At 40.2% G+C, this 14,711-nt stretch overlaps 1 protein-coding gene across 8 annotated transcripts in view; it reads left to right on the top strand.

Moving 5' to 3' along the window:
* Positions 1-14,711, top strand: part of ABCB11 (ATP binding cassette subfamily B member 11) — a 49,208-nt gene that overhangs the window by 29,238 nt on the left and 5,259 nt on the right. For 5 of the 8 annotated variants that reach the window (XM_009555563.2, XM_054070469.1, XM_054070470.1 and 2 more), the window contains 7 exons: positions 796-931; positions 2,365-2,526; positions 8,386-8,490; positions 8,589-8,750; positions 10,516-10,719; positions 14,025-14,266; positions 14,373-14,529. In XM_009555563.2, coding sequence (XP_009553858.2) covers positions 796-931; positions 2,365-2,526; positions 8,386-8,490; positions 8,589-8,750; positions 10,516-10,719; positions 14,025-14,266; positions 14,373-14,529 — 1,168 coding nt within the window. Of the gene's footprint in view, positions 1-795; positions 932-2,364; positions 2,527-8,385; positions 8,491-8,588; positions 8,751-9,179; positions 9,358-10,515; positions 10,720-14,024; positions 14,267-14,372; positions 14,530-14,711 lie in introns of those variants that run through there. The other 3 variants (XM_054070475.1, XM_054070471.1, XM_054070476.1) reach the window with 3 other exon arrangements.

Here is a 14,711-nt window from a genome sequence, read left to right as displayed (position 1 = left end):
GCTTGAGCAGTACATTAGTGACTGAAGGCTCATGGATAAATAGCAAGACTCTTAATTTTACTCCCCTCTCTATCTGTAGTACCTTCTCTCCAATTCTGGTCTACTGTGTTAATGTTCCATTTTTAACATTATTACCATACAGCCATATATTTATATTACCTAATGCACTTACAGCCCAGTCACTTGAAAAATGACTTGCTGTGCAATTACTTGAGGAATCAATGTAATGTATTATGGCTTCTACTTGATGAAAGTTAAAGCATTTTACAAACCAGACTGTCTTGTGACTAGATACTTATTTCTTTTAAGCAAGCCCATGTCAGACATATGCAAGAGTATATATGTCTCCTACATTACAAGGTTATATTTTGTCAGGGACAGAGGTGGATTGTTTCAGCATCCTGTTTTTCAGGACTGACTTACTTCATAGTGATAATGGTGAGAACATGGTGATAATGTTAAAAGTTGGCATCTTAACAGCTTGTTGAAATATACTATAATATACCACGATTTTTCTTAATAAATACCTTAACAAAACACAGTGCAGGGTACATATAAGACAACATCTCAGTGGTGGGGGTGGAATATGATTTTGAAAAGTAATTTTCTCTGTTGTGGGATAGCTTCTTCTAAAGAAGTTCAGAGAACATAGAAAAAGACAGAAAAATTCTGTGAGATTCCTATGATTTGCTTTGGTGAATCCTGATCTAGTTGATACGAAAACTTTTTCTGCTTTGCAAGCAATTATTATGTTACTGATCTGTGAAGAACAGAGCATTTCTGTCCTCTTTACAGAGCTTCACTTCGGCAGCGCTCCAGATCTCAGCTTTCTAATGTGGTTCCTGATCCTCCATTATCCATTGCAAAAGATAATGCAGAGTCTATGTATCTTATGTCTTCTTGTGGAGAAGATGATGGACAAGAAAAAGAGGTCAGATCCAATGATTTGTTCTTAAATTTTCAACTAAACAGGTTATAGTACTTGGTAATGACAACCTGTAGATACGTACCTCTGTTGTAGGAGTTGTTGGCAGATACGTATTCTTGGTTTGATCCTTTACTTAAAAAAAATCACAGCTTCAGTTCTTACAGTCTATGTAAACCCTAGTCTGCATTTTTGTGGCTGTTACACTTATTGGTCCATATAAAATTTCTAGTAGAGCATGAACTGTTGGTAAATTGATATATGTTGTAGACTGAGGTGAAAAAAATCATAAAATATGAGTTGACTGACAAAAATCAAAATTCTTAGTCTGTAAGTAAGAAATGTAGTACATCACTCGGCAGTTTCTTCAATAGTCAACTCACTTTCCTCTCAAAATCATCTGGAGAGTGGAGTAAAGACAGACCCTCACTGCAAACTCACCCAGAGTCCTTTCACTGATGGTGTTCTTGTGCAACCAATTAGCATAGATAATAAAGACAGCATGCTTTAAAATTATGCAGAATATGTAGGAATGTACACAGCGGGTTTCCAAAATGCTTGTGAAGCTCCCTGCACTAATTTGCATGGCTGTGATTGTTCAGTGCAGAAAGCAGCAGTTAGAAGCCACTGTCCTTGCTATTGCTAAGCATGTTCTGCGGATAAACAGAGAGCTTTAGTGCTGTCACTCTGGCACTAGCTCAGAAGGAAGAGAAACTACAAGGTGTTTCCACCCATCCATGCTTGCAGATTTCCATCATATAGGTCTTCACAGTGTCTGTTTTGTCTGGGCATTTCCAGCCATATGAACTGAGGGAGATGAGCAGGGCTCAGCATACTGACTGTTAAAAAAATTCTGCACAAATCAAACTGCAGGGCAAGTTATAATTTGATGATGAATATTCTGCTCTTACTGAGAGTAATTATGGGCATTCCGTATATACTCTGAGGATGTTTCACAGAAGGGAGGCATAATTAGTATGTATAAAGCCTGAATCCAGCTGGGACTCCGAGATTTCCCTTGTTTTAATTACATAGCATACCTGTTAATTTGAGAGTCTTATCAGAGTGTTCACCCACAATACTTAGAAATAGTATTTAAGAAGATTCCATGAGTGACACACAAAGCCAATTGTGAGGAAGATGATTTAGTTTTACACTGGGTATTGCGTCACACCTCATCTGAAGGCAGCAAAAAGGCAACAGCCTGAGTTTCAATGACAGGACATTTTAAACGGTTTGTAATTAACCTCTTAAGCAGGAATCAGTAGACCTGCACTAGGCATGAATGTCTCTCTCTTTCACCAGGGACAGAAAACGTAATAATTCCTGTAACCCTCTTGGCTATTTAACGGATTAGGCTAACTAGTTTATCTTGCTGTTAAAGGCAGAACATCACTTGGGGAATACATATGCTTCATAAATCCAACCTCTTTTTTTAGGAATCTGTTGTTGTGAAGGAAGATGTCAAGCCTGTTTCATTTACCAGAATTTTGAAATACAATGCCTCTGAATGGCCTTACATGGTGCTTGGATCTCTGGCAGCAGCTGTGAACGGAGCAGTCAATCCACTCTATGCCTTGTTATTCAGTCAAATCCTTGGGGTACGTTATGCTAACGTTTTGAAGTGTATTTTAGCTCTGAAGCAGAGGGGAGTGAATGTATGACGCATGTGTTGGGCAAATCTTCATATCTCATCAAATAAATGGGATTAGCCTTCTTGCCTATAAACAATTACACAGTAAAGATATTTATATCGCTGTTATCATACTACCATTTGAGCCCTTCGAAGGGGTAGGCTCATTAGCATTTGTCATGTGTTCTTCATTATCTCTCTTGTTTACTTTCCAGGAACTGTTAGGAGTAGATTTCTAAATTTGCATACAGTTTATTTTAGATGAGACAAAACATACCTTATGTACCCATACCGTGGAGAGAAAGACAAGCAGAGGTCTTTGTCTGCAGAATTTTATTCTACAGACTTGGCCAAACCTTTGAGAAAGCTTTAGATCAGATACAAAAAATACTTCACTTTCTTGTTGATATATTTCAGGCAGCAATTTGCTGCCTACTCCCTGCAGAATGCTGTTGGAGAGGTATATTAATTGTAACAGGGTTCATAGCTGCCAGCAAAAAGTAGACTCATATCAACAAGTTTGGAAGATAAGCAGGAAACAGGAAAGTGCTTTAAACTTTGGCATTCACTAAAGGAACCATTACCATCAAAATCCAGTCTTGCTTGAAACGTTTTGAGAGTTCAACCATGACTGGTTTTCCCTTCAAAAATTTGCTGCAATAAAAGATGTTTCCCCTTCTGTACAACAGCTTCTTGAGGAAATATTTTACCATATTAGGGGGAAATTGGAGGACTGCCTAAAGAAATTTAGCACTGCTCTAAGGAATGCCTAGGAAAGTGTCCTAAATTTTCAAGAATTAGGAGGACAGAGAAAATCCCTTTGTTGATGTTCTTTGTTGGGGTAAAGCAATTACACATTCACTGGGCAGAAAATGCGAATGCCACTGTTGTTTTGCAGTTTGGGTACCCACCTGAGATAGGATAAAACATGTGATTCCCACTTACTTGTTTATGTCACGGTAGGTATGCAATTGTGCAAAGAATATAAGATCTAAAGTGCCGACATTCTTTGAGAAACTGGAGGTCTGAAACTTTTCAGGCAGGAAAAAGTAAATGAATGGGTGCCCCAGTATCTGCGCTGAGAAAAGGGTTGAGAAAATGCTCCTAAGAGCAGTGCCAGCAATCTGTCAAAGGAAAGATTTACCTTTTTGCAGGTTTGTTGTTTGATTTATTCACGAGGGGGAGGGGGCGGGGGAAGGATGGTTGGGGAGGTGTTTTGGCTTAGATATTTCTCTCTGGGAAGTTACTCAGGACTATGAATCACATTTACTTATAGCTTGATGTTTGCTAGCTAAGATCTGGGGAGGGCAGAGCAAAAGACGTTCCAGTCCCTGTTGATCTACTTAGTGGCCCCTGGCCAATGTGCTTGGCCTTTTAGCCATCGGTGAGCCACCTCCAAACACTTGAGTGTCTAGACCTCATGCTAAGGACTGTGGCTTTCACTAGACAGCAGGTGAGACACCGCTATGTGCATTCTCAATGCATCTAACTTTTGATTCCTTTTGAGAGAGGTTTTCTAGTCACTGGGAGGTTTGGGGCTGATGTCATCCTGCAGAGGATGTTAAATGCCTTCATGTGGCAAGGATGAATTCCTTGCCATAATGAACATGAGTAAAGTCCAACATCTGTGTTTCATTATTTATAAATTTAAAACATTTCTGCCTGGTGCCAAAGCAGTCGAGACAGATGGAATATACATCTGCTTTTCAAGCTGTCTGGATATTTCCAACGATGATGTGACAGACATGTAGGCTTGTACTCTAGGGAAGCGAGGGCTTAAATCCCCATAGCTATGAAATGGAAATTTAGCAAAGCCTGCCTTGAAGGTTCTGAGAAATCAATCCCCAAATGCGAATGAAAAGCTGGATAACACTGGATATGTCTTCTGATTAGTTCAGATCAGAAGTGTGCCTTTTGGAACAAGCTTCTCGGTGTTTTCTTCTTGCTATGCTTTAGTTCCCAATGCGGAACTGGGTCAGTATGGGAAATGGATCCCTTCCAGTGAAACTCAACTGGAAAATGTGTTCCAACTACTATTGGGCATGTAGCCCATGGGTCCAGATAAAAGACAGTCCACACTAAAACTGTTGAAATTTGTAGGGTCTGAACATGAACAGCTCAGCAACAACGCTTTCCTTTCATAGACCTGATGCTATTGTCCATGCTACATATTACAGTAATCACTGTTATGTTTTTTACATCAAGAATATAGGTCAAAACCATAGCTGAGCTTGTTAGGATAGCTGACAATGGGATAGTTCAATTTTACAGGACAAGTTGCAAGCGGAAAAAAATCCTCTATTTGCAATACAGAGATCTCTTCCCAGCTAACGTTATCCATGTTTCCTTCTGCAGGACTATAAAGTGATATTGCTCTCAGTTCAGGGAGAGTGTAAGCATATACTTCAGCCCATTGTTTTTCTTCAACTGTGTTGTTGCCTTGAATTTAGAGCTTGCAATAGGAATCCCAGACTGAACAAAAATCCGCTTCACCAGGAGCCCTCAAGGCAACTCACAGACCTTGCAGATTTCTCAGCCTTTCTCTAGGAGCAGTACAGAGCCTGGTCACGGAAACTGGGAAGGCCTTTCATGGCATATTTCTTACAACAGAGATAGCGGAGTAACCACTCTGAATGTGGGTGGTATGGATAGAACATTAAACAGAGGCTCACAGCACTCTCCCTTTTTGTGAGCACCTTCCATACTCATGGGTGTGGATCCAGCCTTTCTGATATAAGGAACTGTGTTGCCTTTGACTTTCATGAAATGAAGACTCCTACTTAACCTTGTCTTTCATCAACCATTCAGAAGCTGTGAACGAAAGGATATTTATAACAAGCATAAATACTTATTGGGACTCACTGTACAGTCCTAGGGCAAGTTTGTATCTCTCTTTTCAGTGCTCAGTTATGGTTTTGGTATATTTCTATTCAATTAGAGAGAAAAATTTCAAAGTGTGCAAAGAAAAAAATTGAAGTTCAACTCATGTGTGGGACCATCCCAGTGTTTCTGGATGACTGTGCAGAGACAGCACGGGAATGACTTGTGAAAAAAAAAACATCAGCGTCTCTGGAGAGTAGTGTTTTTTATCCCAGTTCAAAACTGTATATTTATTATGATGCATCATGCACTCTGTTTATCAAACTACTATTAGTTTTGCTCATTAGAATTACAACTCATTTCAACAGAGATTTTGCTGATGTTTTGTCACATGAAAAAGTACCACAGCACTGTGATTAGCATACCATACATGTTAACAAATGTTCACAATGATGAGTAGTTAGTTATTTCTATGAACAGCAGCTATGGGGCTATAAGGAGCGGAGATGCCCGGAGTCCCCAAAAACAACGGGCTGGAAAAAAACATGCCTTGCCATGGGAGAAGCTAGAAAACCCTACAGCAGAACCACCACCACGAGTCCTTCGAGGTCCGCCTCCCCCGGGATCCAGGATTTCAAAGGGGAAAGCCTGAAATCTCCCCTAATCTTCCCAAAATACAAACCAGTAGCTCCCTCTCTCCCAAAATCTTACACCTCCCAGGCAAAGGCAAGAAGACTCTAGTGCTCTGCTTGTTCAGAAGCAGCAGTTCTCACCCCCCCAGGCTGGTGATGCACAGCGTTCTGCTACGAGGACAGGCTGAGAGATTTGGGTTTGTTCAGCCTGGAGAAAAGAAGGCTCCCAGCAGACCTTATAGTGACCTTCCAATACCTGGAGGGACTATTCATAAAGGCTTGTGGTGATAGGACAAGTTTATACCTCTCCAGGTATAAACTGGAGAGGGGCAGATTTAGGCTGGACTTGAGGAGGAATTTCTTCACGATGAGGGTGGTGAGGCACTGGCACAGGCTGCCCAGGGAAGCTGTGGCTGCCCCATCCCTGGAGGTGTTCAAGGCCAGGTTGGATGAGCCTTGGGCAGCCTGGTCTGCTGGGATGTCCCTGCCCATGGCAGAGGGGGTTGGAATGGGATGATCTTTAAAGTCCCTTCCAATCCAAACTGTTCTATGATTCCCTTAGTTATATCTTAGGCTACCTATGCATGTGGAATGATCACTACTAAGAGTTGCCATTCATGTCTTGATATTCATGCCATGACAAGACAGAAAATACCACCTCAGCAGTTCTAAAATCCACAATACTTGTTGGACACAGTTTATGCGTGCACCGAGTTTACCATCTACCTCATTCAGTCCAAGTGCTTAACTAGAATACATTCCACAGAAAAAAAAACCACACTGAAACAAACCCCAACAGTAGATTTCCTAGATATGGAAGTTACAAAGATAGATGAAATCTGCTCACAGCCTGTTCAATTCAAGACTGAATATGAACTACTGAATGTGCAGTGGATTTCATTAAGGGAGTAGGAAAAGCAGCAGACCATTATATGTTTTGTTCTTATTATGATGGATCAAAACCTACCTGGTGGGTTTGGGTCTTTTTTTAAAAGAAAGAGTAATCTGAGAAAGTAATATGCCTTGCTCCTGATAAGAGAGCATGGCACAGAAAGACCTCTCAGCTTGAAACACTAAGTTGCATTTTGATATAATAATTTTGGATTTTGTTGGATTTATTTTTTTGTCAAGATACTGATGTAAAAAGTTAAAATACTTGAAGTGGGATTCCTACTAGAGAACAGCTATTTCTTTTTCTCAAATTCATGCCTAATTCCTCCCTGTTAGTTTGATGCACAGCACACTTTAAAAGGTAAATAACTTGGGTTGACCTTTTAAGACTGGTACTTAAGTTTATTTTTGTGGAATGTTTATATTTTGCAGCTGTAATGAAAATCTCTTTTTTCTCTTTCTACTGTTAAGGACTTACCTAGAAGAATTCAAGCTGGTTTTGATATAAGTAAAGTTGAATGCACAAGTTATTTTTAATTATACCTTATAGATAACGGGTTGAGAGATTAGTCAATTTATAGTAATTCTTACCTGTGAAATCCAATTAGAATTAAGAAGGTTGGTGAAGTGCAAACATGAGTTGTGGCTTACACCTGCAAGTAGCAGGAGTAGTTTAATAACTTCAGGTAGGGTAGATTACCTATATATATCAACTGCTCTGACTGAAAGGAATTGCTGAAGGATGGGTACTTAGCCCTGGATCACTACTTCAGCAGCAGCCAGTAACACTGGCAGGTTTTCATAAAGACCAGGTATTAAGAACAAGAGATAAAAGGAAAATGCTGTGGAGGCTGGAGCAGAATGGAGTGGAGTGGCTCTACTTCAAGCACTAATGCATTTTCTCAAGTACCCGACAATAAGTGAATAGCTTGTATCTGCACCCTGTCAGTGAAAGTAAATATGTTCTTCTTGAAGCCTACCTGTAACAATTATAGACCCATTAGTGTTATGCAAGGATAGTCATGCCAGGGTATAATTACTTACACAGATTTCATTTTGTATGGCCCAACAAAGTTGCAATTGACACAGATTAGAGAAGAGGTAAGGGGGCAGCTGTTGCTTTGTAGCTATGCTATTACGTTTTTGTCATTGCTATTCTCTGGTTATCACACTGGATCTTGTTTAGAGTGGTAGGGGATGATTGATTAATTTTTATTAGACATGGGCAACAAATAATAGCAGTATGTGCAGACACTGAGCATAATAAACTTGTTGTTTAACATGAGTAAAAAGTGTTCTGTTTTACCTAGACTCACCTTAGGAAAAATAATCAGGCCTTTGTAAGGAGTGAGGGAGATCTCTGTGTTCTAGCTTTAGTTCAAGGGTGGGCTTATGCATTTCACAATAGCGAGTCACTAGTAAACTTCATACAGAGCAAAACTGACACTTCTAATACTATGCCATTCTTTTTTTTTTTTTCAAAGACCTTCTCTATTCTTGATGAAGAAGAACAAAGAATTCAAATCAACGGTGTCTGTCTGCTTTTTGTCTTTATTGGAATTCTTTCATTCTTCACACAGTTTCTACAGGTAATAGCAGTCCAATATGGGTAAATTTTGCTCCTAATCTCTTGCTCTGTGGGTATCTCTCTCTGCACAATATTTGTATCTATTCTTATGCACCCCAGGCATACACCTTTGCCAAGTCTGGTGAGCTGCTTACAAGACGGTTAAGAAAAATTGGTTTCCAGGCTATGCTAGGGCAAGACATTGGTTGGTTTGATGACCGGAAGAACAGTCCTGGTGCTTTGACTACAAGACTTGCAACAGATGCCTCACAGGTCCAAGGGGTAAGACGTGGTAGCTCAAGAATCATTTTTCTATAAGCACAGGTTGAAGGCCTATTTTGGCACATTGTCACAGAAATTAGGTAGCATGGAATCAGCAAGATCGGTGTCTATCAGTCTCTGGTCAGTCAATTCTATTAATCACAGACTGTCAGCGTGGATTTGTTATTATAACTGTATTTACCTGAAAGCACAGGTAAGGTGATAATTCACTGCCCATTATTCCTGCCTGTATTACCAGAACAAGAACACAAGAATCAATAAAATACCACCTATCAAGGGAATGGGAAGGACAGTCCTGCACAAAACGATTTCATTTTCTTTTTCTGCAGATGAATTAGCTTTTTGCCACAATGCTTAAGTGTTTACTTAAAAAAAAAACCCAAGTCAGACTAGTATTTTAGTGGCATTCATCACTAATTATGTTTTCAGGTTTTCAGCCTGGTATTGTGCTTGTTGTGACAATTGTGATTTGAACTGACTGTTCACATGAGAAAACAGCTTACAGTAGTGGCTGGTGCTTCAGCTGGGGACTCGTGCAGCCAGTTTCAGTGTGACTTATTATTCGGGAAAGTGAACTATTAACTCCATGCGTTGTGTTCCTTAGCAGGTGAGGTTTAAATCATACTGAGCTATAAATGTTACCTATCTGAGTTGATGCTTTGGTAGAAGTGAGTTGGTTACTTGGCTCCAATGCAAGCAATTTTCTAGAAACGAGGAAGGAAACATACAGATTTCTTTGTAACAAAAATTGCCCTGTTTCAGCACAAATAAAGATGCTGGCTTAGGTTTCAAAAGCAGTTAAGCTTCAAGACAAATGAGAGAAGAGGTTCCCAAAACCCCTGTCAGCAGCAATTTTTACAGAATTGGAGAAATCGGCTGCAAATCTTTTCAGCCCTTACAGGGTATATTTTAACTGAAACAAACACACTTGCAAAACATTGACTGAGCCATTCAAAATGTCTATATCTGCACCAGGAGTAAGAAGTGGACTCGTGGAGTGAGGGGGGTGTTAGACCTGAAGTCTCCAGGTAAGGGCAGCCCTATGGCCGCTCCTTTCGGTATCCTCTGCAGGGCTGGGAGCTGCCTCTTCCACCGTGGCCAGGCCCCAGGCACTTTGCCCGATTGCTGCGGGTCAGACGGGAGTAGATGATGAGCATTTTGTGCTGCAGGTTCACATCCTGCAAATAAATTGAACAGGAAGTGATCAAGGATATCAAATGTATGTTTTTTTCTGATGCATAGCAACCTAGTTCCTATCTAGGGCTGCTGTTTACTGCTAGGAAAGAAAAAAACTTTTGAGTAAATAAGTAATTTGTTGATAAGTAAGTAAGAATAGTGTTCTTGAGGTACATAAGGAGAAGATGAATGCATTCAATAAAGATGTCAAAGGCAAAGAAGTTTATTATTTAAATCTAGATGGATAGAATGTAGAGTATTCAGAATGATTCTCGAGGGAACTAAGGGAATGAATTTTTAGTAGTAAAATTATATTTCTCACAAGCATTAGAAACAATTTTCTCAGTTCTCAATGGAAAGTTTGTGGGTGAAATGAATATTGGAGGTTTGAATTCCTTCTCTTCATACAAATAATTGTAAACAGTATGTCCAAACGGGCTAAATTCCAGCGCACTCAGCAGCCATTGGTGCTTTGTGATATCTTAACATTATTTAGGGGTTTCTAAAGTTTTACAGGAAAATTAATGGAAAGATTATTGAAGTTACTATTGGAGTATAAGTCAATCATCTCTGTTTCTTTACTTTAAAGGCTACTGGATCACAGATAGGAATGATTGTCAATTCCTTTACCAACATTGGGGTGGCCCTGATCATTGCTTTCTACTTCAGCTGGAAACTGAGTTTAGTTATACTGTGTTTCCTGCCATTTTTGGCCTTGTCTGGAGCTGTGCAGGCTAAAATGCTGACAGGATTCGCCTCTCAGGACAAGAAAGCGCTGGAAGCTACTGGACGGGTAATGTTATTTAAAAACTAATTTATATTTGCAGTCGTGGGTAGATGAAAAATCAGGCATTTGGGACCATCAGTAATTCAAATGTAATGAAACTGGCAGTGTTTGCAAACAAGTTGTGATATTTCAGCTTGTCAAGCCATTGAAACACCACTGGGAACTCCCTCACTACAAAAGCACTTGTTGTGGGGAATGTGACTGACTTTTCAAAAGTTATTGGACCTAATTGGCAAAAACAGATCTCAGTTTGTTTCCCCTTTGTCAGGTGTTATTTAAATAGCCATTTGTTGATGCCCTGTCATTATGCTGTCCTCAGAAAGCAGTGATACTTGTTCACTTAGAAATCCTCACATCTGAGAATTTGGCACTGAACCACAAAACAGTACCTGGATTGTAGAGAGCAGAATCGCTCCTTCGGTGAGCCCGACTAGCTTACCAGCCTCCCCATCAGTGTGTGCTGCTACATCACAGGCATAACTTTATTTTTAGATATGTGTTTTAAGGGTCAAAATTCTGTCAAGTCTTATTTCTCAGCTAGTAAGTAGCTTATTTCTTTCTTTCTTTTTTTTTTTTTTCAGATAAGCATTAACCCTTTTCCTGTTAATTTGTAACAGGTGACATAGCACTTTCTCATAATACTTTAAATTTTGCTCCACGGTTAACACACACCTGTGTGAGTATTAAAGCAACCAGCATAGGACATGTGGCAGGAATTCCCCTACCTTGGAAAGAAACGTGTCCAGTGTTCAGTGGCCCCTGCAGAAGCCCTCCTCCCTGTTACTCTAGCTCCAGTATCAGGGTTAGCAGCATCCCATGCTCCCTTGGCTGCCAGACCCTGTGATCTGCCTCGCCTTGAAAGCTGAGAATAGGTTTATAGAGCTTGCCCTGGGTGAGCAGACTTCCAGTCCATGTACCAAATGTACGGGCACAAGGGAAAGGAATGTCATTGTCTCATGAGTTCACTCCTATGCAGGGCTGCTGCTGTGGAAACACTCAAAATCCTTTGACTTTAGTTCTGGGTCACTAAGTTTGGGCACATGACCCAGAACCTGATACTTTTAAAACTTATGGAGCTCAACTGTGCAGAAACTGACCGGCATCCCAAAGAGGGGATTTAGAAGACAGGCAAGATGAGGAAGGCTCCTTCAGGTTACGCTGCTCAGATTAATGACTGCACCTTCTTCCCTGCTTTAGGCTGACATATTTCTAGGAGCAGAAAACGTAAGCTTTGCCAGCCCTCTCAAAGCCTTGGATTTTCCTTCTGTAGAGCTACTTTAACCCATTCTAAAATTACTCTGGCAGAGTTCCCGCTCTTCCATCCATCAGGAATCTTACCCATTCTGTCTTTCACCCTGCCCCACCTGAACCTTCCTTCTACCCATCTGAGCTTTCAACTAACTATCTTCAGCCTCCTCTTGGGCTCCATCTGTGCAGTCGACACATAGACCGGAGCCCTTTGCCATGTTAAGCTCTGCAGCTACTGGCTGTTTGTTCCCCATTGCCTGCTGCAGGTAGCTCCACCTGCCATCCCACCTTTTTGACTTCTCCTAATAGATTTGCTTCTTTCACTCCCACTTCCCATTTCTGGGTGGGATTTAAAGAAGCAAGTCATGACCGGGGACAGAGAACTTAAAAAAAATTTTTGACTACCTAAACATGCAGAATTCCTTTATTTATTTTCTTTATTTTGTATTTTAATGCACAAAGGATATTTAGTGAACTGATATTGCTTGACTTTGGTATAACTAATCACATGAATTAATTTACAGACTACTGTTGATTGCTGTTAGGAACAATCTTCAGTACCACTGCTGATTACTGTTAGGAACAACCTTCAGTTCCAGATCTCTTGGAAGAATTAAGATCTGACCAACTGCCCACATTCAGACTAGTTTAATTATTTGCAAAAAAGTGATAAATCAAAACACTGTCTTGGAACTGACAAGGAGAGAAACTTCACTAATTAGTCCAGGCATCAGCTTTTATTCAACAGAATGACCCAGAGGGTGGAATGAAAAGGGCACTCGATGCTTCAGCAGTTTTGGCGATGACTGATCATGTCTGGTGTTATTTTCTAATTTATTTGCCAGCTCTGCATCCAAATGCTGAACACTCTGAGTTCTTCCTCAGTGACTGTTCATCAGCCATGCTAAATATAGAAAAGCACAGTCTGGACAATCCAATTCACAGTACCTACTTATCTGCTCCTTCACGCTGAATGGTAATGCAAGAGATTTGAATCATAATTTTGGCTTGGAAAACAAAAACCCTGAAATTGGGTGGAATATTTTTAATGATTTATATTCAGATCTCCTTTTACATGATGAGAACATTCATAGGCCATCTTCAAAACTACTGATTCCCAAAGGAAAATGTACACTGTGAAGCTTCTGTCAGAGGCCAAAGTGCAGCACTGAAAACCAATTTCTTCATAAAATTCCTTCAGATAATTAGGGTGAAATCTGTTTCAAACAGTCAATTTACTTCTTTAGATGAAATTGTAGTGCTATTTTTGGGGGATAGAAACCCAAATTCTGACTGGGACAAAACACAATACAAAGCCTACCATTAATTAAGGCTCCAGAGAGGTTTCCAACTCAGAGAAAGATCATAGGGATTATCTCAGTTTCTTCTGTCTATTTTTCTATGTACATAGGCAAGTATTTGCTTACTCTTCATATACAAGGTAAAGATCCTGTAAATCGTATCACTGATAGCAGAAATGTTGCCCTCCATTTATCTGATGTTCCATCTCATCAGAATTTTATTGGATGTAAACAAGAGGAAGAGGGAGGGTGAGCAGGTGAGGAAACGTAGTAAATTCAAGTGGTTTTAATTTATGAAAGAGAAGATAGCATCCCTTCTAACTATTTTCCTGACTATCAGTATAACAATTAAAATAGTTGAAATAAACATCTTTAGTTAATAAGTCCATACAATCAAGGAAATAACAGTGTTCCTAAAACCATTTTTGCTTTGTGGATGTCCCATTTATTCACATTATGTTAAATAAGTCAGAAGTGAGAAGACATGCTGGTTTCCTAAGGATGCTTACAGGAACTTAGCTCTAGTAGAGCAGACAGAGCACTACTATTGAGGATGTCAGTGGATAATTGTGTGTAGGCAAATGTCCCTCTAGTCTGGCTGATGTTTGGGCCAGTCTCCATTGTACATGGATGAATTTATATATGGCATTAGTGCCCTGTGTTCATGAAGGAATCGTGCCTTTGTGAAAGAGCACACTCTGCTTTGCCATCTACAAATGAGGAGCTTTTACCCACTACTTTTTTTTTTTTTGTCTCCTCCAGATTTCCAGCGAAGCCCTCTCTAACATCAGGACTGTGGCTGGGATAGGGAAAGAGGAAACGTTTATCAAGAATTTTGAGAAGCACCTGGCTATGCCCTATAGAGCTGCAGTCAAAAAAGCACATGTTTATGGGTTCTGCTTTGGCTTTGCCCAGAGTGTAGTGTTCATTGCCAACGCCGTCTCCTACAGATATGGAGGGTTCCTAGTTGACACTGAAGGCCTCCATTACAGTTTTGTGTTCAGGTGAGAGCTGGACTGGAGCCAGGAACAGGCTCCTCTCCGGAAGCACTGGTTAGCATTTAGTTTCCTGATGGCTTTCCAAGAATTACCATGTCCCCCTTCCCTGCAGGGTGATCTCTGCTATCGTGACCAGTGGAACTGCTTTGGGAAGAGCTTCTTCCTACACCCCAAACTATGCCAAAGCCAAAACATCTGCTGCACACCTTTTTCAACTGGTTGATCGCCTTCCTAAAATCAGTGTTTACAGCGAAAAAGGGGACAAATGGGTAAGAGTGGAAATGAGTAATTTGTGATGCCATTCACCTCAATGACACCATTGAAGTTGCACTAACAATTTATAAGTCACTGAGGATCATTGCTTTACAGGAAGGTTGTGGTTATCATATAATTGTTACTTGCCTTTGCACTTTTGGAAGTGAGAGTAATAGAAAATGTGACTGTTATGAAT

This window comes from Cuculus canorus, chromosome 6 (genome assembly GCF_017976375.1).
Source record: "Cuculus canorus isolate bCucCan1 chromosome 6, bCucCan1.pri, whole genome shotgun sequence".
Taxonomy (NCBI): Eukaryota; Metazoa; Chordata; class Aves; order Cuculiformes; family Cuculidae; genus Cuculus; species Cuculus canorus.
Note: the sequence above shows the minus strand (reverse complement) of the source record. Positions and strands in the feature narration are given on the sequence as shown.